The 24,503-nt window shown below is 43.0% G+C and overlaps 1 protein-coding gene across 1 annotated transcript in view; it reads right to left on the reverse strand.

The window, feature by feature from the left end:
• pdhx (pyruvate dehydrogenase complex component X) overlaps nt 1–24,503 on the reverse strand; it is a 257,338-nt gene that overhangs the window by 85,934 nt on the left and 146,901 nt on the right. Inside the window, exon 7 of the mRNA XM_063062249.1 lies at nt 18,679–18,826. Within this exon, the coding sequence (XP_062918319.1) occupies nt 18,679–18,826 (148 nt within the window). The remainder of the gene's footprint in view (nt 1–18,678; nt 18,827–24,503) is intronic.

Below are 24,503 nucleotides of genomic sequence, written 5' to 3' on the forward strand. Positions count from 1 at the left end.
GATGTGTAATGAAGGGTCAGGGGAGAGAGAGCTGTCTGGAGCGGCTCCCCCTTTGAACCCTGAACTGTTTGAAGTGATGGACAGGCGATACCCCAGCAGGGGGATCAAAAGGGACAGGTTCGCTAAGGCAGGACACACACGACACCCGAGGTAACGAGACCCTGGAAGCGGTGCGCCTCTCACGAGTCGGTGGGAAGTACCGGACAACGCACAGGGTGGAAAGGTACGATCAGCGGGAACCCGGTGTGTGTCCGCCCTTGCTTGGGTGCCGGGTTCACTGCAGAGGATCGACCGCACCTGGAGGAGGGGTCACAGTCGGTGACCTCAGGTGACATCACCAAGAACCTGACCAAAAGCTGCTTGTGAGCAATTATCGCCGGTCTGTGAGTGGAAGCCGTTTCTGAATGATCAGTTGTTCCTGTTCCCTCTCTCTCCCCCCCACGTTGTCCATCGCCATGGCAACGATTATTGCGAACTGAACTAAATTGGACTGAACTTTTGTGTCACTTTGAAATTTGGTCATTTACCCCTAGACAACGATAGAGCTTGATTGATGCTGTTATCTTAATTCTGTGCACATGTGTGCTTATCATTGCTGAACTGTTGCATTTATTATCCTTTCGATTACTGTGTTGCTTGTTTCTTTAATAAAACTTTCTTAGTTCTAGTAATCCAGACTCCAACTGAGTGATCCATTTCTGCTGGTTTGGCAACCCAGTTACGGGGTACGTAACACTTGAATTTCCAGCATCTGCAGATTTTCTTGTGTTTGCCCTGTGGGGGAAGTTCGTTTGTGTGATGGGCTGGATTGTATTCACAGCTCTTTAATTTCTTATGATCTTAGGCAGAGCAGTTGCTATGCCAAGCTGTGATTCAGTCTGATAGGATGCTTCTACAGTGCATCTGTAAAAATTGGTATAAGAGTCATAGGGAATGTGTCAAATATTCTTACCCTTCTGAAGAAGTAGAAGCATTGATGTACTTCTTTGATCATAGCATCCACTTGGCTGGGCCAGGACAAATTGTTGGTGATAATTACATGTAGGAAATTAAAACTCTTAACTACTCCCAGCTCAGCACCGTTGATATAGACAGGGTATATACTCTACCCTGTAATCAATAACTAGTTCCTTCACCTTGCTAACATCGAGGGAATGACGGTTGTCTTGCCACTATGCTACTAGACTTCCTGTGTCCTTCCTATGCGTGGATGTCACTGGATATCAGATTTGACAACAGAATAGAAGACAATCTAAGATGACAGTTCAAGTAAAGAAACCACGGGAATAAGTACAACCATACACCTTGCTTAACAGTAATAAAGAAGGGGTCTCGATGGAACAAGGAGAATGGCCCAAATAAATACATCTTCACTGATCTATGTTACAAAACTAACATTTGGACTAGATCTTCTGCTCCTTGTACGGATAGGCGGAAGCAAGCAAAGTCGATGCGGCCACCTCTTCAAGTAAAATCAATTCTTAGTTACAACTTCAGCAATAGTCAAATAACTCTACACATTCTTACACACGGAATAAGGTGTACAAACTCATGGTGCAATTAGAGATTGTTCGGTATCATGTTGTGGGCATCATGAGTTGTGGCTGAAAGAAGGCATAGTTGGGAGCATAGCATCAAAGGATATTCTTTGTATCGAAAGGACAGACAGGAAAGCATAGGCAGTGGCATAGCTCTAATGAGTCTGCTCTGCTATTCCATCATGGCTGATCCCAGATCCCACTCAACCCCATACACCTGCCTTCTCGCTATATCCTTTGATGCCCTGACTGATCAAGAAACAATCAAATTCTGCCTTAAATATACCCATGGACTTGGTCTCCACTGCAGTCTGTGGCAGAAATTCACTACTCTCTGGCTAAGAAAATTCCTCCTTATCTCTGATCTAAAAGGTTGCTAGTCAATTTTTACGTTGTGCCCTCTAGTTCTGGATTACCCCACCATAGGAAACATCCTCTCCACATCCACCCTATCTAGTCCTTTTAACATTCGGTATGTTTCAATGATATCGCTCCACATTCTTCCTCCACAAGCTGCCAAATGCTCCTCATATGTTAACCCCTTCATTCCCGGAATCATCCTCGTGAACCTCCTCTGGACTCTCTCCAATGATAACACATCCTTTCTGAAATATGGGACCCAAAACTGCTGACAATACTCCGTGTAGCCTGACTAGTGTCTTATAAAGGCTCAGCATTATCTCTTTACTTTTATATTCTATTCCCCTTGAAATAAATGCCTATTTGCCTATATCCCACCGACTCAACCTGTAAATTAACTTTCTGGCAGTCTTGCATATGAGGACTCCTAAGTCCCTCTGCATCTCTGATGTTTGAACTTTCTTCCCATTTACATAATAGTCCGCACTATTGTTTCTTTTACCAAAATGCATTATCGTACATTTCCCAACGCTAATCCATCTACTACTTTTTTGCCCATTCTTCCAATTTGTCTAAGTCTTGCTGCAATCACATTGCTTCCTCAGCACTACCTACCCCTCCACCTATCTTTGTATCATCTGTAAACTTTGCCACAAGACCATCAATTCCATTATCAAATCATTCACAAACAATGTGAAAAGTAGTGGTCCCAATACTGACCTCTGAGGAACACCACTAGTCACTGGCAGCCAACCAGCAAAGGCCCCCTTTATTCACACTCGCTGCCTCCTGCCTGTCCGCCATTCCTCTATCCATGCTAGTATCTTTCCTACAATGCCATAGGATTTTATCTTGTAATACAGCCTTACGTGTGGCACCTTATCAAATGCCTTCTGAAAATCCAAGTAAATGACATCCACTGTCTTTCCTTTGTCCACCCTTCTTGTTACTTCCTCAAAGAACTCTAACAGATTTGTCAGGCAAGATTCCTCTTTACAGAAACCATGCTGATTTTGACTTATTTTATCATTAGTCCTCAAAGTACAGTCGGCCCTCCTTATCCGCAAGGGATTGGTTCTGGGACCCCTCGCGGATTCCGTAAAACGCGGATGCTCAAGTCCCTTATTCAACCTGTCTAAGTTTGGTGGACCTTAGGACCCAGCGGAACCCCGGACCTTATTTAACCTGTCTCAGTGTAGCGGACGTTAGGACCCGGCGGTGGAGCTCTGAATCCGCAGTGTTTCTGTTCACGAAAATAATCACTATTTAAAATGAAACGTCGACTGCGCCTCTTCCTATAGATGCTGCTTGGCCTGCTGCGTTCACCAGCAACTTTGATGTATGTTACTATTTAAAATAAAGTGGAAATAATAAAGCGATTGGAAAGAGGTGAAATGCCATCGGTCATTGGAAAAATGTTAGGCTACAGTCGGTCAGCGAATGGAACAATTTTAAAGGATAAACTGAGAAAGGCCCTGCCCGATGAAAGCTACAATTATTACAGGTGTCCCCCGCTTTTCGAACGTTCGCTTTACAAAACCTCACTGTTACGAAAGACCTACATTAGTACCCTGTTTTCGCTTTCAGAAGGTGTTTTCACTATTAAGAAAAAAAAGCAGCGCGCGAAAAAATCAGCACGCAATAAAAGGCAGCGCGCGCCCCGAGCAGCCGCTCTCCCTGGATTCGGAACGGCATTGCTTTAATAAGTGCCTGTGAGCAGCCGTTTGCAAGATGAGTTCTATGGTATCGGAAAAGCCTAAAAGAGCTCGTAAGTGTGTTACACTTAGCCTAAAACTAGACATAATTAAGCGTTTCGATCGTGGTGAACGAAGTAAGGACAAAGTGAATTTGGCTTGTGGAAGCTGACGAAGATGATGTTGAAGAGGTTTTGGCATCCCATGACCAAGAACTGACAGATGAAGAGCTGATGCAATTGGAAGAAAAAAGGATAACAATCGAAACCGAATGAGTAATGATAAAGTACGACTTTAATTTTGAAAGGGTATGTCGGTTTAGGGGATATTTGCAGGATGGTTTGAGTCTTTACAAAGAACTGCGTGATAGAAAAATACGCGAGGCTTAGCAGTCAAGCAAGCCTTCCAAATCAGTCACAGCAGACGACGAACCTCAACCTTCGACATCGAGGCGAGCAGCCATAGGAGAAGATGAGCTGCCTGCTCTAATGAAAACAGACGACGAGATGACACCCCAGTGTCCCACCACCCCAGGCCATGGACAGATACCGATTCGCGGAGAATGCAACAGTAGCTGGGAGGCACACAGCACATCTTTAAGAAAAAAGCCGAAATAAACATGCTAATTAATTAGGTGCCACCAGCACGTAATTGTCAGCCCAGATCAGAGACGACACAATCGGAAATCGGCACTGATCTGGGCCGACAATTACGTGCTGGGCGGCACCTAATTAATTAGCATGTTTGTTTCGGCTTTTTTCTTAAAGATGTGCTGTATGCCTCCCGGCTACCACCGCACCCCTGCATGCTTCGTGGCAATGAATTGCTCGGCGCCCTGGAGGATGGGGGCACTGCACCACCCAACCTGCAACGACTCAAGTCTAACACACCATCATCAGTGTGCTCGGTGCTGTCTTCCCGATTCTGGTAAGTGATAATACACTGTACATACGTTATTTCTACTTTATATCGGCTGTGTATTTTTACATGTTATTTGGTATGATTTGGCAGCTTCATAGCTTAAAGGTTACTGGAGAGAGTGTTCTTGCCAACAGCGCTTGTGCCGTGTTTTTGCCGATGGCGCTTGTGTGAGATTTTCACTACGGAGAACAGTTCAGTAATGATTGTGGAAAAGTATTTCTACTTTATATAGGCTGTGTATTTATCATATCATTCCTGCTTTTACTATATGTTACTATTATTTTAGGTTTTATGTGTTATTTGGCATGATTTGGTAGGTTATTTTTGCGTCTGCGAACGCTCACAAAATTTTCCCATATAAATAAATGGTAATTGCTTCTTTGCTTTACGACATTTCGGCTTACGAACCGTTTCATAGGAACACTCTACCTTCGAATGGTGGGGGAAACTTGTACTAAGCAATGCAGTGGTTTAATTATTGGGTTTTGGGGTTTGGGTTTTTGATCCTCCACATCAACCTGGCACGGATGGAGAGCATGCTCAGGAGCAGTCTGTCACTGGATCAAACGCAGGAACTTCCGTTCCCAAGCCCAGCGCTGAAACATACGTTTCTTAAGTGTTTTATATGCATAGAAAGGTAAAACATATACTATATACTAAGACAAACGCTTGACTAACGCTAAATAATACTGGATGTACCTGTTCCGACTTACTTAGTAAGAGAACTTCTGTTTTTTTCCGATCCCGATCCACGATAACCTACGCACATCCTCCCGTATACCTTAAATCATCTCTAGATTACTTATAATACCTAATACAGTGTAAATGCTATGTAAAATAGTTGTTATACTGCATTGTCTACAGAATAATGACAAGCAAAAAAAGTCTGTACATGTTCAAGCAACAAGTGCTAGAAGAGCACTTCTGGGTTTTCTCAATTCGTGGTTGGTTGAATTCGCGCATGCGGAACTCGCGGATAAGGAGGGCCGACCGTGCCTTGAAACTTCACCATTAATAATTGATTCCAACATTTTCCCAATGACTGAGGTTAGGCTAACTGGATTAAAATTTTCTCTTTTATCTTCCTTCCTTCTTAAAGTGTGGAGTGACATTTATAATCTTCAAATCCTCTGGGACCATGCCAGAGTCAAGCAATTCTTGAAAGATCATAACCAATGGATCCATTATCTCCTCAGCACCCTGGGATGTAGTCCATCTGGTCCACTGTAAGACCTTTCAGTTTGCCTAGCGGTTTTTACTTTGTAATAGCAACGGCACCCATTCCTGCTCTGACACTTATAGACCTCTGACACACTGCTAGTGTCTTCCACAGTGGAGATTGATGCAAAGTATACATTAAATTCATCTGTCATTTCCTTGTCCCCCATTAGTACCTCACCAGTGCATTTTCCAGTGGTCCAATATTAACTATCATCTCCCTTTTTCTCTTTATATAATGATAATACTTTTAGTATCCTGCTTTATATTATTATATTGATTAGTTAACCCTCATATTTCATCTTTTCCCTTCCTATAGCTTTTTTAGTTGGTTTTTGTTGGATTTTAAAAGCTTCCCAATCATCCAACTTCCCACACACTTTTGCTACCTTTTATGCCCTTTCCTTAGCTTTTATGCAATCCTTAACTTCCTCTGTCAGCCATGGTTGCCTACCCCTGTCATTTGAGAACTTCTTCCTCTGTGGGACATATCTATCCTGTGCCTTGTAAACTAGTTGTTTTCTTTGTTTCACTGGCCCCCTACCAGAAGTCGCTGAGATTCACCAGTGCCATCTTAAACCAGAGATGAGATCTTGCTTGTCTCCCCTCATACATTATACATAGTTCCTTGCTTTGACAACATCCATTACCTCCATACAAGTGTTTCCGTGAAATGCAAGTCCCTATTTGTGAGTAATTTCAACTGTCATTTGCGAATGACACATAATATGCATTTAACTTGGTTTATAAGATTGAATTGCTTGGTAACTTGTACAGATAGTACAAGGACATGAAATTAATTTTCATGCAATGCTGATCATGCCAATCCAGTTAAAATGTGCTATCTTATTGAAACTAACATTGTGTGAACCAATCTACAGCCTTCCGATTCAAACAAGCAATTGAGTTTCATTTTTTTTAGCATTTATGCCAATTGTCTTTTTAGATTTTCAGACTAGTATGTTGTTTTCTTTCTCAACATCACTCTCAAAGAATCTTTTCTCATTCACTAAACCCTCATTGCCAGTCTTTCTCCTCACATTTTTTACTCCTGTTATGCACCACATAATGGGACAATGTTGCATTGTCTTCTTTCCACAACTTGATATCTTATGATAAAAAGTCATTGACTTGAAACAGTAAATTCTCCTCTCCTTAGATGCTGCCTGACCTGCTGAGTGTTAGTTGCATTTTATGCTTTTATTTCATATTTTCAGCATTGGCAGTATTTTGCCTTTATACATAATGCAAAATAAGAGCCAAAATAAGCTTGGCATACATACAAATTCAACGCAAGACCTGATCCAAAATAGGTTTTTAGATTTATGATAGAGGAATCTGGGGATCCAAGTCCAAAACTCCTCGAAAATTACTGCACTAGTTGATAGGGTGATAACAAAGGTATATGTCATGCTGACCTTTAGTAACTGAGGAATTGAGTTCAGGAGTCAGGAAGTTATGTTGCAGGTTAGGTCACATCTGGAATATTGCACTCAATTCTGGTCGCCCCATTGAGGGAAGAATGCCAAAGCTTTGGAGGGGGTGCAGAAGAGATTTACCAGGATGGTGCCTGGATTAGAAGGCATGTGGTAAAGGAGAGATTAGGCAAACAAGTTGTTTTCTCTAGAGCAGTAGAGGGTAAGGGGAGATCTGACAGAGGCTTAAAAGATCTCTATCTTTCAAGATAGTGCCAAGCTGTCTCCTCTATTAAGATCGTAGCTCAGTTTTAGTTTTTCTTTATGGATTTTTTGGATCTGTGCAGGTGGTTTTGGGGACAGAGAGGGAAGTAGGGGGTCCGTCCAGTTACGTATTTAGGACAGGGATGTGGGCGAATTAGAAGAAATTGAAAGACAGTGATGCAGATGTTGGACTGGAAGACCAGTGCAGAAAAGAGCTGGTGACAGTTTCTGGAGTCACAGTTCTGTGCAGTAGAAGGAATGAGGCCTAATGACATTCTGGGGTCAAAAATTGGTGAGATCAGAGTTTGAGGACTAGTGATTGGGATCCTGAGTTCCAGGCTTGGTGTTTGGTAATTGGCAGTCCTGGTGTTAATGCCAAAGATCGAGGCCTGAGGGTCAAATTAGAAGTCCGGAAGTTGAGGTCCATTGGCTGGGGCTCCAGGTCTGCGATTCTCTGCGAGTTTGCTCAGGTAGTTGAAGGGCCAACGTCTGTGTATTTTAGTGTTCTGGAGGCTGAAGAAAGCTTGGTGTTAAAAGACTTAGTATATTTGTGGGTAAGGAGGAGGGATGGGGCTTGCTTTGCTGTTGTGTTATTGCTTGTTGTGGTCCGTGATGTTCTGCTGAGCACCGTGGGCGGCCTATGTCGGTACTGGAGTATATGGCAATTATTTGCAGGCTGTGCCCAGCACATCCTTGGGTGTGTAGGTCACTAACACAAATGATACATTTCACTGTATGTTTTGATGTACACTTGATAAATAAATTTGAATCTTGATTAAGAGTATTGGAAGGAAAGGAGAGACAAAGCAAAGCTTGCCTTTCTCCCAGCATGTGAGGTAGTGATCAGACCAGAAGGCTTCCCAGTATACAGAATGATTCGAACTGCTGACTCAGAAAAGGCACAAGGTGGATGTCTGCATTTCATGACAAACTGTCAGTGGCGCTCTGATGAGATGGTTTTGTTGTGTTCCCCTGACCTTGAACACCTAACTGTCAAATGCCGTCTATTCTATTTAGCTAGGGAGCTCTCCTCCATAATCCTGACTGCAGTTTACACACCACCATCGGCCAACTATAATTAAGTGCTTGAGATACTGCATGATGTCATTTGTAAACAAGAAACAGTTCATCCCGACACATTTCAAATAATAGTCGAGGACTACAAACAAGGTTGTTTGAAGAAAACCTTGCCCAATTACCAACAACATATAACCTGTAGCACCAGAGGTCCCAACATACAGGACTGCTGTTATACTAAGATAAAGAATGCCTACTGTTCCATGCCTAGACTGCATTTCGGTAAATCGGATCACTGGGCTGTCCTTCCCCTACCTACGTAAAGGCAGGGACTAAACAGCAAACTTCCATAGGTTAGGACAACAAGGAGGTGGTTGCGGGAGGCAGCGGAGAGACTGTACGGTTACTTCGAGTCAGTGGACTGGGCCGAGTTCAAGCGCTCATTTGCGGATCTAAATAAATATATGATGGTTGTCATGGACCTTATTAAAACAGTGTAGATGAGTGTCCCCCCCACAAAATCATTCAGTCTTTCCCAACCAGAAACCCTGGATGAACCACAAAATCCACAATCTGCTGAGGGCCAGATCAGAGGTATTCAAGTCTAGTGACCAAGAAGGTTACAAGAGGTCCAGGTACAATCTCTGGAAAGCCATCTCACAGGTGAAGTAGCAATTCTGGACTAAACTTGAGTTAATGAAGGATACTCGATAGCTGTGGCACTACTATCACCTCTTATAAAGTTAAATCAAGTGATATAGGAGACAACAGGGCTTCGCTTCCAGATGAGCTCCATGCCTTCTATGCTCATTTTGACTATCAGAACACGGAAGAACCATCACGAACCTCCACAGCCCCTGATGAACCTGTGATTTTAGTCTCTGATGTGTGAGCAACCTTCAAGAGGGTGAACCCATGAAAACTACCTGGACCAGACAGGGTACTTGACCAAGTACTAAAGACCTGTGCTGATCGTCTAGATGGAGGCTTCAGTGAGATCTTTAACCTCTCACTTCAGAACTCTGACGTACCCACCTGCTTCAATTACACTAGAGCCAAAGAACATGGTAACCTGCCTCAATGACGGTCATCCAGAGGCACTTACATCTACCGTGACAAAGATGTTGGTGATGAAACATATCAGCTCCTGTCTGACAACTGATTTGGATCTGCTCCAATTTGCCTATTGGAGCAGCAGATCCACAGCAGATGCTCTTCACTCAACCCTGGAATATATAGACAGCAAAGATGCATACATCAGGGTGCTCTTTATCAACTACAGCTCAACATTCAATACTGTCGTCCCCTCAAAACTAATCACAACCTATGGACTCACTTTCAAGGACTCATCATCTCATGTTCTCAATACTTATTGCTTATTTATTTATTATTATTATTTCTTTCTTTTTGTATTTGCACAGTTTGCATCTTTTGCACACTGGTTGAACACAAAAATTGGTGCAATTTTTCATCAATTCTATTATGATTATTATTCTATTATGGATTTATTGAGTATGCCTGCAAGAAAATGAATCTCAGGTTGAATCTATGATTGTAGCCGGGTCATATTCTGCATGAAGGCCAGGTGATTAGAGGTGTGCCTCAGGGATCTGTTCAGGGACCCCTTCTCTTTGTGATTTTTATAAATCACCTGGACGAGGAAGTGCGGGGATGGATTATTAAATTTGCTGATGACACAAAGGTTGGGAGTGTTGTGGATAGTGTGGAGGGCTGTCAGAGTTTACAGCGGGACATTGATAGGATGCAAATCTGGGCTGAGAAGTAGCAGATGCAGTTCAACCCAGATAAGTGTGAGGTGGTTCATTTTGGTAGGTCGAATAAGATGGTAGAATACAGCATTAATGGCAAGACTCTTGGCAGTGTGGAGGATCACAGGGATCTTGGGGTGTGAGTCCATAGCACACTCAATGCTGCTACGCAGGTTCACTCTGTGTTAAGAGAGCATACGGTGCATTGGCCTTCATTAACTGTGGGATTGAGTTTAAGAGCCGAGAGGTAATGTTGCAGCTATATAGGACCTTGGTCAGACCCCACCTGTAGTACTGTGCTCAGTTCTGGTCGCCTCACTACAGGAAGGATGTGGAAACCATAGAAAGGGTGCAGGGGAGATTTACAAGGATGTGGCCTGGATTGGGGAGCATGCCTTATGAAAATAGGTTGAGTAAACTCGGCCTTTTCTCCTTGGAGCAATGGAGGATGAGAGGGCATAGGTTTAAGGTGGTTGGCAGTAGGTACAGAGTAGATGTCAGGGCTAAGTTTTTTTACACAGAGTGGTGAGTGTGTAGAATGGGCTGCTGGCAGCGGTGTGGAGGCAGAAACGATAGGGTCTTTTAAGAGACTGCTGGATTGGTACATGGAGCTTAGAAAAATAGAGGGCTATGGGTACGCCTAGGTAGTTCTAAGGTAAGGACACATTCGGCACAGCTTTGTGGGTCGAAGGGCTGTAGGTTTTCTATGTTTCTATATATGTACCTTGATAATAAATTTACTTTGAACTTTGAGAGGCATATATAGAGTAGCCAGCTGGTATCTTTTTCTCGGAGTTGATATGTGCAATATATTTAAGGTGAAAGGAGTAAGCTCAAAGGCAATGTGCAGATCAAGCTTTTTTTACAGAGTGGTGGGTGCTTGAATGGACAACTGAGGTGGTGGTGGAGGCAAAGATGTACAAGAGGCTGTTTGGCACATGAATGTGAAAGAAGTGTAGAGATGGACATTGTGTAGGCAGAAGGGATTAATTTAGTTGGCCATTTTAATTACTAACTTAATTAGATTGGCACAACATTGTGGGCTGAAAGGAATACCCCGAGCAATATTGTTCTAGGTTCTATGACAGTAAAAGCAAAGAGTATTTTCGCTTGTATGGAAAGACAAAACTAGTGGTCATCAGCAGAGGCAAAGAATAGTATTAGCAAAGATAGATTAAAAGGTTAACAGGCCAGTCAGCAACAATGGAAAAGAGTACAGTCGACATTTCAGGCCAAGACCCTTCATCCGGACTACATAAAACCCAGACTACATCTGGATTTTTTTTATCCAGTCCCGACAAAGAGTCTCGACCAGAAATGTCAACTGTACGCTTTTCCATAGACGCTGCCTGGCCTGCTGAGTTCCTCGGCCGGAAACGTCAGCTGTACTCTTTTCCATAGATGCTGCCTGGCCTGCTGAGTTTCTCCAGCATCTTGTGTGTGTTGCTTGGATTTCCAGCATCTGCAGATTTTCTCTTGTTTGCTAAAAGGTTAGCACCAATGATGGTTTGGTTCGAGGGCCTGCAAAATTTGCCAAAGTGTGGAGACCTTTACAATCAGGAGCCTTTTTATCACAAGGTTTGTTGGTGCAGAGATCAGATTGGTTTTGGAGGCCTTCAGCTGAGAGTGCATGAGGCATGAGTGATGGGAAGGTGGAAGAAAGAAGGGGAAGAGTCACCATTTATTAGCCCTATCTTGAGTGCAAGAGGAGGAAACAGTCTGAACGAAGAATTAAAATAAAGATCCTTCCTAAAATAATTTTATAGCAAGGAGCCTCCCAAGATCACCGGCATGTACTGTATGAATGTGACACCACATCATAGTTGATGTCTGCATTGTCAAATTATCAGCCTTCTCCTGGTGGAATATTAATTTTTATTATTGCTTTTGTGATATCGCTCTGAGGTAGTAGGGGTGTTTTTCTACATTGAAAATGTGATACAAATCCAAGTTTTCAATTAGTTGCATAATGTTCAGTACTGGAATAGAAATGGAAGAAAAAGGCAAGCATACTAGAGAAATTATTGACAGATTCTGAAGACAAGAAAGATTATTCAGCAGAAATTTTAAGTCTCCTTTACTTCTCCATGCCCATTACAGAACATTAAACAAAGCGGCTTAATGATTCTACTATTAAATCCTATTAGAACACTTCAACTTGCACATTTTTAGTATGAACTTTAGTTCATTTATAACTAAGTTATAAAAATGTTAAGCTAATTTATAATCGCCCCCTCCCACTTTCAAATCTCTTACTAACTCTTCCTTCAGTTAGTCCTGACGAAGGGTCTCGGCCTGAAACGTCAACTGTACCTCTTCCTAGAGATGCTGCCTGGCCTGCTGCGTTCACCAGCAACTTTGATGTGTGTTGCTTGAATTTCCAGCATCTGCAGAATTCCTGTTGTTTGAGCTAATTTATAAAAATGTGTTCAAGAGGGTAGGAACATTCTGTCTAAGGACTGTCTCCACCTTTACTATCCGATATCTAATGCACTTTACCAGGTCCAACACTGCTTTCCTTTGTAACAGTTTAATACTGTGTTATATAGTCATACAGCAATACAGCATGCATACAGGACCTTCGGCCCAACAAGTCCATGCTGACCACGGTGCCAACCTGGGTAGCCCCAATTTCCTGCATGTGGCCCATATCCCACTATCTACCTATCTAAGTGTTTCTTAAATTATACTGCTGTATCTGCCTCAATCACTTCTGTAAAATGGCAGAACATAAAGACATAATGGTGGCACAAGTGATACCTTTTGCTACAGACATAACAGTCTTTTGTAGAGTATTGGTGCACGAGCAGCCAAAAATTGCAGACTGTATTTGGGAAGTAAAGCACGATTATATGTCTTAAGAGCTTGATTAATACCCTGACTATATATGAGAAAACATTCTACAGGATCTGCATAAGAAAATGCTTCACTTTAGCATACTGGAGTGAGTGAGGGCTGGTTGGGTGGGAGTTGCTGCTCGAATTAGAAAATGGAAACAAAATCAAAACTGCTGGAGCAGGTCATGTAGCGTGTGAAGAGAGAAACAGTCAAAATTTCTGGTGGTGACTCTTTCTCAAGAAGTAAGAACAATTAGAAGTAATAGGGAGAGAACAAAGGCAATACTTGCAAATGAAGTGTAGACCAATAGGGAATGAATGGCACAAATAGTGAGGACGCTGGTGAGAAAAAGTGTCAAGGCTTGTTACATGATGTTGCTCGTCTGGAAGAAATGTTAATAGAACAGGATAGAGCAAGAAAAAGCTGGTTCTGTACTACGCAACATAAATAGTGCAGTTGCTGGAACCTGAAATAAAAGAGCATGCTAAAAATGTTTAGCAACTCCACTAGCACAAGTACAAAAAATAGAGTTAGCATGACAGGTTGATGGTATTATATCAGAACAAAACAGATTGAGACAAAAAAAAACACAAAATCAGAAAAATCTAAAGTAAAAAAAATTGCCAAAATATCAGAAAATGTTGGAAAGACTCAGGAGGCCAAGCTGCATCCATGGAAAGAAAAACAGGGACATGTGGAACAAAGGGAATGGTTGCAACAGGATAAGTTAAATACCTTGATCTGGACAATGGGCTCATTAAGTCATTATGATTATATCACGAGTTGCTCGTGGTTAATTCTGATACAAACAGGAAAACACTGGGAGACAATGGCCCGCCATTCAGCAGTAGGTCCTCAACTCAGGGACAGATATACAGAAAGAGGTATCAGTGAGATGGCATCAACATCTCTGAGGTAAAGGTCAGTCTGCCAAGTGAGAGCACTAATCTGGTCAACAGATTTACGACTGTTAGTTCTTCTAGCTTTTTATGTTTTGCTTCAGATATATGGGAGATGTGAAATATTAATTTTGTTTCTCACTCTGCAGAGGCTGACAAATTTAATGAATAACTTGCTGCATATTCTACTTTCATTTGTTTTGCCTTCAATTACTTAAACAATATATGCATTTATATATGGCCATTCAATGTGCTCGAAGTTCCAGTGGTAAGAGCTAGCTGTGGCCTGAAGCAAAATGGAGACGTGTATGTTTCAGACAAACAAGTCTCCAAGATCAGTCACTTTAGTTTCTTACCCACATCTGGTTCGTAAGATGACAGGGAAGATTATTTAAGCTGTTTCATTATCTTACAGGAAATCAATGCTTTTAAGTTGTAAAGTGAAATGGTAAGAGACTAAAGGTGCTACAACTGTTTGCCAGATTGCTTTTCATAAACCCAATTCTGCCGGTTGTTCGTCGTATCTGACAATGACAGGAAACCTGTGCAGGAGTTTTTAAAAAGGTAAAGCCGCTGCACTGGGGCAGTTCCACTCTCTCGACCTCAGACGTCCAGGTCCAGTGGTACAAACTAGGGTCTTCTTTGGTTGCAATGGATGACCATTACATCTTCTGTGCCTTGTCATGCCCTTGGAGCTCCATGAGGCATTGCAGAACTGCCTTCCTGGCCATTGCATCTCACTTTGGATCTCAACCGCCCAGTTCAGCAGAGCTGATTTTGCATATTAAGACAAGCATGTCCCTGTCTCAACGGGGTATGAGGCTGCCGGCTACCCACACCTGGTTTAGTCCAACTGTCAAAGCGGTGTACTGTGGTGTGGACACTGTTGCATGCAAACAGCTACTTGGAGCCACAAGTGAGAACTGCCCTGGAATGGACTTGGCAAGCCCCTTCACCAGAGGTGCTACCCCTCCCTGGACATCCCAAGTGAACTCATGATAATGTAGAACAACACAAACATGTGCTTCTACCTTCTCCAAAGGGTCTCGGTCTGAAACATCAACTGTTTATTAATTTCCATAGATCCTGCCTGACCTGCTGAGTTCCTTCAGCATTTTGTGTGTGTTGGTCTCCATTTAACAACTTGCATAGTTCTAAAGCAACTTAAAATGAAAGAAAGGGTTCCTTCATTTTGCAAAATAAATTAGTGCTTCTGCCTAAATCTAGGGTGTCTCATTTCTTGGAACCCACTTCCCTTCAGATCTAAAAGCTGAGAGGATTGGAGAGTGGCTCATGTTGTTCCGTTGTTTAAAAAAGGATTGAAAAGTAATCCGGGAAATTATAGGCTGGTAAATTTAACGTCAGTAGTAGGTAAGTTATTGGAGGGAGTACTAAGAGGCAGAATCTACAAGCATTTGGATAGACAGGGACTTATTAGGGAGAGTCAACATGGCTTTGTGCGTGGTAGGTCATGTTTGACCAACCTATTGGAGTTTTTCGAGGAGGTTACCTGGAAAGTGGATGAAGGGAAGGCAGTGGATATTGTCTACATGAACTTCAGTAAGGCCTTTGACAAGGTTCCACATGGGAGGTTAGTTAGGAAAATTCAGTCGCTAGGTATACATGGAGAGGTGGTAAATTGGATCAGACATTGGCTCAATGGAAGAAGCCAAAGAGTGGTAGTAGAGGATTGCTTCTCCAAGTGGAGGCCTGTGACTAGTAGTGTGCCACAGGGATCAGTGCTAGGTCCATTGTTATTTGTCATCTATATCAATGATCTGGATGATAATGTGGTAAATTGGATCAGCAAATTTGCTGATGATACAAAGATTGGAGGTGTAGTAGACAGCGAGGAAGGTTTTCAGAGCCTGCAGAGGGACTTGGACCAGCTGGAAAAATGGGCTAAAAAATGGCATATGGAGTTTAATGCAGACAAGTGTGAGGTATTGCATGTTGGAAGGACAAACCAAGGTAGAACATACAGGGTAAATGGTAAGGCACTGAGGAGTGCAGTGGAACAGAGGGATCTGGGAATAGAGATACAAAATTCCCTAAAAGTGGCGTCATAGGTAGATAGGGTCGTAAAGAGAGCTTTTGGTACATTGGCCTTTATTAATCAAAGTATTGAGTATAAGAGCTGGAATGATATGATGAGGTTGTATAAGGCATTGGTGAGGCCGAATCTGGAGTATTGTGTTCAGTTTTGGTCACCAAATTACAGGAAGGATATAAATAAGGTTGAAAGAGTGCAGAGAAGGTTTACAAGGTTGTTGCCAGGACTTGAGAAACTCAGTTACAGAGAAAGGTTGAATAGGTTAGGACTTTATTTCCTGGAGTATAGAAGAATGAGGGGAGATTTCATAGAGGTATATAAAATTATGATGGGTATAGATAGAGTGAATGCAAGCAGGCTTTTTCCACTGAGGCAAGGGTAGAAAAAAAAGAGGACATGGGTTAAGGGTGAGGGGGGAAAAGTTTAAAGGGAACATTAGGGGGGGCTTCTTCACACAGAGAGTGGTGGGAGTATGGAATGAGCTGCCAGACGAGGTGGGAAATGTGGGTTCTTTTTTAACATTTAAGAATAAATTGGACAGATACATGGATGGGAGGTGTATGGAGGGATATGGTCCGTGTGCAGGTCAGTGGGACTAGGCAGAAAATGGTTCGGCACAGCTAAGAAGGGCCAAAAGGCCTGTTTTGGTGCTGTAGTTTCTATGGTTCTATGAGAGCCTGAATTTACAGAAAAAAATGCTCTAAACATACAACATGGGATTTACACTCTACAGATTAATCAGCTGTTGTTAAATTTGCTACGAAGTCCAAAGTTACATCAAGTACAAAGGGGGCTCTAGTGTTTTCAATTAGTAAAATTGGAAACTCAGTAACTGATTCCTTTAAAGTGGGGTTCCCAACCTGGGGTCCATAGACCCCTTATTTAATGGTCTGTGGCATGATAAAATATGGGAACCCCTGTTTTAAAGGGTTAGAAATCTTATTTAATTTACAAAATCAAAAAAATTCTATTTCAATGGAATGTGAATGAAAATTTACTGTGATCTAAGCAACAGCACATTAGACATGGACTGAAGATGATATTCAACACTGACGATGAGCAGTAGATTTGGCTGAACAGATGTGTAAGATTTAATGAAGGTTTTCCCTCTGGAGGCTGAAGGAGAGGAAGCCAACAGAAATTGCATGGTATTAAGCACGTCTTTGAGTGCAACAACACTTCTGACCGCAAACATGATAATCATCATGACAGTTCATTATTGCTGGCAGGAATGTATCCTCTACCCTGTGAACGGAAAGCATAATGAGTGGAACTGCGGCAGATATCCATGACTTAGGTGTGAAATGATTCCTAGTTAACATTGTTATAAGGATCAACTGAATTCCATGATACATCAAAAGCTTATACTAATGGAGACACGGTAGATGCTAGAGTCTAGAGTAATACACGAGCGTCTGACAGAACTCGAGTGGGTTGATCAGCATCTGTTGGAGGAAAGAAATTGTACAGTTTCAGATCACAGCCCCCTGCATAAGGACTGAGAGTGGAGAGGCAAGATGGCCAGCATAGAGGGGGAAAGGGGAATGGCATCCATCATTCACCTGCCACTGTCTTCCAACTCCACAACTGCTCATCTTCCCAACCTAGTATCACTCCAGCAGATTGTATGTTGCTTCACTTTAAACTGATGTTCAGTGTTGATCACTCATTATGCTTGAACTGTTTCTGACATAACTATTTGTTTGCCAAAAACCAAATCATCAAAAATCCATTATAAGAGACTATATGAGTCCTGAAGAAGTGTCTTGGCCTGAAATGTCGACTGTTTATTCTTTTCTATAGATGCTGCCTGACCTTCTGAGTTCCTCCAGCACTTGGTGTGTGCTGCTTTCGATTTCCAGTGTCTGCAACTTTCTCGTGTTCATTATAGGAAATTGTTCAGATGGGAAAGTACTTCTCTGCACCCAGTACAGAAGTGAAAGCTAGAAGAAATTGATCTCATCACTAGAAATATTAACAAACCAGTAACCACATCGGGTTTGAAAGAAGCATGTAAATCAGTAAAACAGAGTTATTGTTCAATGCTGCCATTTAATTCTCTTGATGAGGCCTTTGTATTTGCAATGAATTGGAATGCACACTGTTTTTATGCAAAACTGCTTCAGCACGTATTACCCAGGCACCCACTGTAACTGAAATTATGATTAAGTAATTTGTTAATAATAGCAAGAGATTATTCTGTGCAGAATCGGTCTAGCGTGGACATCCCATATCAGGGAGCCCTTAAGTTTGAAGTCAATACTCTACTTCTATATAGAACTGACCAGAGATCTGTGAGCTCAGATGAACTCTCAGTCACTGTTGTCTGCAGGTTTTGACCTGAGGTTGCCTGAGCATAGTGATCTAGGGAGCTAAAAGGGGTGAAAAGGTCAAAAGGGTGCTATGTATACAAACATTTTAACTTGTGGCTGAGAAGGCCCTGAGTCAGCTCATTGCAAATACTCTCAGGGGTGGTATATATCATCCTGTCTGATGACCAAATTTTCTGTATGTGGGTGCCACATCCTCTTTTCACATGCTGCTTGAGCTAACATGTTTTTATCTGATAGCTATTTTATTTGCCTGATGCTTTCTGGAATTTAGAAGAAGGTCTAAAATTTAGAAGAAAAATATCTGTGGAGGGAGACAGAAAACAAGCTGAAAACATTGTTAAGTTGAAAACAAAACCAACCTTTGGCTAGCTGCTTCTTTGTCTTCAAGACTTTTTCAATGTTACAATCAATACTGGCATATGAATGGGGGATAGTAGTCTTGGACTCCGTTAGTCTCCGTGCAATGACTTGCCGAACATTACTGGAAGGAATTTCAGAGAATGTGCCCTGGAAGCAACAGGAAACAATGTAAGTTGTCAAGAAAGAATTTGAATTCACACTACATAGACCTTATCAAAAGAATGCCCAGTGACCAATAGACTACATCTAGAATATAGACCCTACAGTTATGCAGGCAGAAATGCTTTCCACGTTGGAAATAAATGTTAGAAGATAAATCATCAGTTTGCCCGCTTTGATGATCCTGACGTGCTGATTGCAGGTTGACAAAACACCCATGGTATTCCTGAAAACTGATCATAAAACTTTGTAGGTTATTCTGCACCGGTAGGTGGCACTTCTCATCCGTAAGATTCCACAACAATACAGCTCGTGTTCTAGTTCAGAAAGGTGGCTTTAGCACCTGTGCTACCAATTATTCCAAGAATTACCCAGGCACACCTGAGAAAGTCATGGTTGTCAGTGCTGGCATCGGCTTAAGCCAGCGGTAATTACTTCTGATCACTCCTCATGGATAACACAGTATTCTACATGCCTTCTACCTCTCCAGCTAAGCCTGCTGCAATGGCTATACAAACAAAAATCAGCTAAAGGGAGAATTCAAAAAGTTCAACATTCAAAGTACATTTATTATCAAAGAATGTATACCCAAGAACATAAGAAATAAGAGCAGGAGTCGGCCATCTGGCCGGTTAAGCCTGCTACGCCATTCAATAAGATCATGGCTGATCTGGCCATGGATTCACCTTCACCTACCTGCCTTTTCCCCATAACCCTTAATTCCCCTACTATGGAAAAATCTATCCAACCTTGTCTTAAATATATTTACTGAGGGAGCCTACACTGCTTCATCGGGCAGAGAAAACCACAGATTCACCACTATCTAGGAAAAGCAGTTCCTCCTCATTGCTGTCTTAAATCTACTCCCTTGAATCTTGAAGCTATGTCCCCTAGTTCTAGTCTCACCTATCAGTGGAAACAACTTTCCTGCCTCTGTCTTATCTATCCCTTTCATACTCTTATACGTTTCCATACGATCTCCTCTCATTCGTCTGAATTCCAGCGAGTACAGTCCCAGGTGACTCAATCTCTCCTCAAAGTCTAACCCCCTCATCTCTGGAATCAACCTGGTGAACCTCCTCTGCACCACCTCCAAAGCCAGTATATCCTTCCTGAGGTAAGAAGACCCAGAAATGCATGCAGTACTCCAGATGCAGCCTCACCAGTACCCTGTACAGTTGCAGCATACTATATACAGCCTTGAGATTCATCTCCTTAAAGGCAGCCACAAAACAAAGAAACCCAATAGAATCCATTAAAAAAGACCATCAAACATTCAATGTGTGAAAAAGAACAAATGTAATCAATAGAAAGTAAACAAATCGCACTCAGAACTGGAGTTGAGCAAAGTGAGTCCAGAGCCATGAAGTTTGTTCATCACTGCAGCCAGTCCAGGATCCCGTTAGTTGCTGGCCACAGCCTCAGTACAGCACAGAGACGAGTAAACCTCACCGAGCTACTACCGTAACACCTGTCTGTCCCTCACCTCTGGCTCCGACACCCCGAACTTTTCAACTTAGCCCAGCCCTTCAATCAGCCAAACACTGACTAGTTCCTCACTCTTGGTTCTGGTCCCTGCTGTTTTGATTCGGTCCCCTAGCCCGCTCCAGCAATGGCCAAACATTGGCTCATCCTTTGCTCTTGAACCCAGGCCCCACTGCCTCAATTTTGCCCAAACACGCCACACTGCAACCTCGCTGCACCTTCAAGACTCCAGCTCACAAAACAAAAATGCTAGGTTGTTCAGGCAGTTCAAAAGTACATCCGAAAGGGAAGTTAGAGGCTATTGATTGCAGTGATCACTGTCCAGAAAAATGTGTGATTAATGGAGTAGGAAGTAGGTTTGTTTGCTGCCAGTAAGGCATCACTGTGTTTCCACCAACACCATCTTAAACCAGAAAAGAGGCACGTTTATTAAAAATATTTCAAAGGTACGTTTAATATCAGAGAAATGTATACAATATTAGATTAGATTAAGCTTTCTTGTCATTGTGCTGGGTACAGATACAAAGCAATGAAATGCGGTTAGCATCTAACCAGAAATGCAAAGAATAGTGTTATTTACAAAATAACTGCAATAAAAAGTAAGTGCTACAGCACATAAATATAAAAGTACTGAGACAGTACAATATGGGTGCAATACTGCTTAGCACTGTGATGTGAGGTTCAGCAGGGTCACAGCCTCAGGGAAGAAGCTCTTCCTGTGCCTGCTGGAGCGGGAGCGGAGGCTCCTATAGCACCTACCGGATGGGAGGAGAGTAAAAAGTCCATGATTAGGGTAAGATGCATCCCTGTCTCTTCCTTCAGTTAGTCCTGACGAAGGGTCTCGGCCTGAAACGTCGACTGCACCTCTTCCTAGAGATGCTGCCTGGCCTGCTGCGTTCACCAGCAACTTTGATGTGTGTTGCTTGAATTTCCAGCATCTGCAGAATTCCTGTTGTTTGCATCCTTGATAATGCTTTTCGCCTTGCCAAGGCAGCATTTATGGTAGATGTTCTCAATGGTGGGCGATTGGGTGCTGATAATCTGCTGGGCAGTTTTCACCACACGCTGGAGTGTTTTGCAGTCCAATACTGGACAATTGCCATACCACACTGAGATGCAGTTGGTGAGTATGCTCTCAATGGTACAGCAGTAAAAGTCCTTCAGTATTCTGGGATAGAGGTGAGCTTTCTTCATGCTCTGCAGGAAATAAAGGTGCTGTTGCGTCTTTTTGATCAGGATGGAGAGTTCAGGGACCAAATGAAATCCTCGGAAATGTGGACACCAAGGAATTTGAAGCTTGATACACGCTCCACTACAGCTCTGTTGAAGTAGATGAGGGCATGAGTGTGGCTCCTAGCAAGCCTGAAGTCCACAATGATCTCCTTGGTCTTTTGGGTGTTTAGGACCAGGTTGTTGTCGCACACCACATGGCCAGATGCTGGACCTCGTCCCTGCAAGCCGTCTCGTCATCCCCTCTGATCAGGCCAACCACGGTGGTGTCGTCTGCGAACTTGATTATGGAGTTAGAACCATGTGCAGGAACGCAGTCATAGATGAAAAGGGAGTACAGAAGAGGGCTCAGTACACAGCCTTGAGGCACGCCGGTGTTCAGGGTGAGAGTGGAGGAGGAGGGGTTGTCTAACTTAACTGATTGGGATCTGTTAGTCAGAAAGTCCAAGGTGGAATTACAGAGGGATGAGCCAATACCAAGCTGGCGAAGTTTGATGATCAGCTTGGAGGGGATCACAGTATTGAATGTCGAACTAAAGTCAATGAACAGCATTCTGACATAAGGGTTGGAGCTGTCCAGGTGGGTCAGGGCAGAGCGAAGTGTCGTGAAGATGGCATCCTCTGTTGACCTGTTGGTGTGATAGGCAATATAAATCTTGAAATTCTTTTTCTTCATAACCATACATGAAAACAGAGGAGTGCCCCAAAGAATGAATGACAGATAAATGTCAGAACCCCAAAGATCTCCACAGCTCCCCCTCCCACGCCAAAGCAGCAGCAAAGCAATGATCCCCCCACCCCCCACCGAGCACTCAAGAGTGCAGCAAAGCATCAATAAAGACACAGACTAGCAGTACCCCAAAGACTACTCGTTCACCTGGTAACTCGACATACCACAGACGTTTTCTTCCCCATAACTAGAATGTACTTTTATATTTGTGGAACTAGATGGGTGAATAGTTTAGCTCATGGGGGAGCTGCAGAGCAGACTCGATGGGCCGAATAGCCTACTTCTGCTCCTTTGTCTTGTGATCTTGTAATAAGGGAAAAAGAGGTGTCTCTGTTTCACAGCGAGAGGGGAGACATGACAAACAACTCGCTGATTTACACTGTTAAAAATCCGTTGTGCTGCTTTTTCCGAGCTCTTTGCCCAAAGAACTCGGGTCTCTGGGCACACAACCAGCAGCCAGCTTGCTGCTTTCGATTTTCCATCTCCAACGACACACCAATTACCCGCAAAGGCACCGACCTCAAGTCCGCCCACCTCCAGAAACCCCGGAACTCGGAAGGCACACTAATCTTCTAGGCTGCGTCCTTGGTATATTGAATAACAGTCAGTCGTGAGACCCCAAGAGCGGGTCCCATTACCACAAAGAACCGAAGTCAGCGTGTAACTCCAGGTCAGGGTATTTGGGGATAGTTTCAGCATTTTACATTTATATTTTAGAATAGGAATATGCTTTTAAGCATATTTATTCTTAATCTTCTTAACAGAATTTTTATTTATTATTGAACTGACCCAGTCATTATTAAATGTTTGTGAATGCCACTGGCCCTGATCACACTGAGCTCTGACAGCCTGTAAGTGCAGAGAGGCTGATGAAACTCACCAGCTGGCAAAGAGACTCTGGGAGTCCAGTAGGCTGCCAGTGCTGACACAATCCCAAAGGTAACAAAGCCACACTGACGAGAAAGGGGACTTGTTCCCAGCTAAGACTATACCAGGGGCCTCAGTGTCTGCACAAAGGAAGACCTGCTTCATTTTCACTTGGTGCTGGAGTTAGCACCCAAGCCTCAGATCTGCGCTGCTGGTAGAGTACAAAATTAAGTACCCATATTCAGACCTATATCAACTCATTTATATATTGCTTAGCATTCAAGTTCAGCTCCCAGGAATGAATTGAATTGAATTGAATGATCTTTATTGTCATTACACATAGGTATAATGAAACTCTGTTTGGCTTCCTCTCAGGCAATTAAATAAAGCGGTAGATAAAAACAAGACAGTAACAGAAAACAGTATTAAATAAATAAGTAGCAGAAAATAAGTTGCAGCAGCACCAGAATATTACAGTAATGCACAAAGTGCCGTTAGTGCAAGTATTTGCGTCCTTGTGTGTGCTCACAGTTTCAGTCATTGTTCTGTGGGAGTGGTGTGATGGAGACAACAGCTCTGGGATAGAAGCTGTTCCTCAGTCTATTTGTTCTGGCTTTTAGTGTCCTGAACCTTTTGCTGGATGGCAGCAGGTCAGACAGGGAGTGGCTGGTGTGTGTGGTGTCTCTGGTTATGCTGATTGCTTTCCTCCTGAGTCTGCTAGAATAGATGGTGTCCAGTCCTGGGAGCTCCATCCTGACAATTCGCTGGGCCTCCTTCACCACGCGATGCAGGTCTTGTCGCTCAGCGGCTGTGCAGCTGGCATACCACACTGTGGCGCTTTTGGTCAGGGTGGTTTCAATTGTGCATCTGTAGAAGTTAAGCAACAGCTTTTGTGGGAGTTTGGCCTGTTTCAGCTTTCTGAGGAAGTAGAGTCTTTGTTGTGCCCTTTTTTACAAGCAGCGAGGTGTTGGTGGTCCATGTCAGCTGTTTTGACAATATAATTCCAAGGAACTTTAGGTTTTCCATACTTTTCACGATCTCTTTATGTATATGGAGGTGGGGGGTGGGGGTGTACTCTGTCCTTTGATCTCCTGAAGTCAATGATCATCTCTTTTGTTTTAGACCAGGTCGTTGTCCTTACACCACTCCGTCAGATGATCCACCTCAAGCCTGTAGGCTGTTTCATCCTCCTCCGAGATCAGGCCAACCGTTGTGGTATCGTCCACAAATTTAATTATGGAATTGAAGGTGTAGATGGGGGTGCAGTCATGTGTGAAGAGTGTGTAGAGCATAGGGCTCAGCACACAGCCCTGCGGGGTGCCTATTTTTGAGATGAGGGTGGTGGAGGTGTGC

The sequence above is a fragment of the Mobula hypostoma genome, chromosome 11 (assembly GCF_963921235.1).
Source record: "Mobula hypostoma chromosome 11, sMobHyp1.1, whole genome shotgun sequence".
Lineage (NCBI taxonomy): Eukaryota > Metazoa > Chordata > Chondrichthyes > Myliobatiformes > Myliobatidae > Mobula > Mobula hypostoma.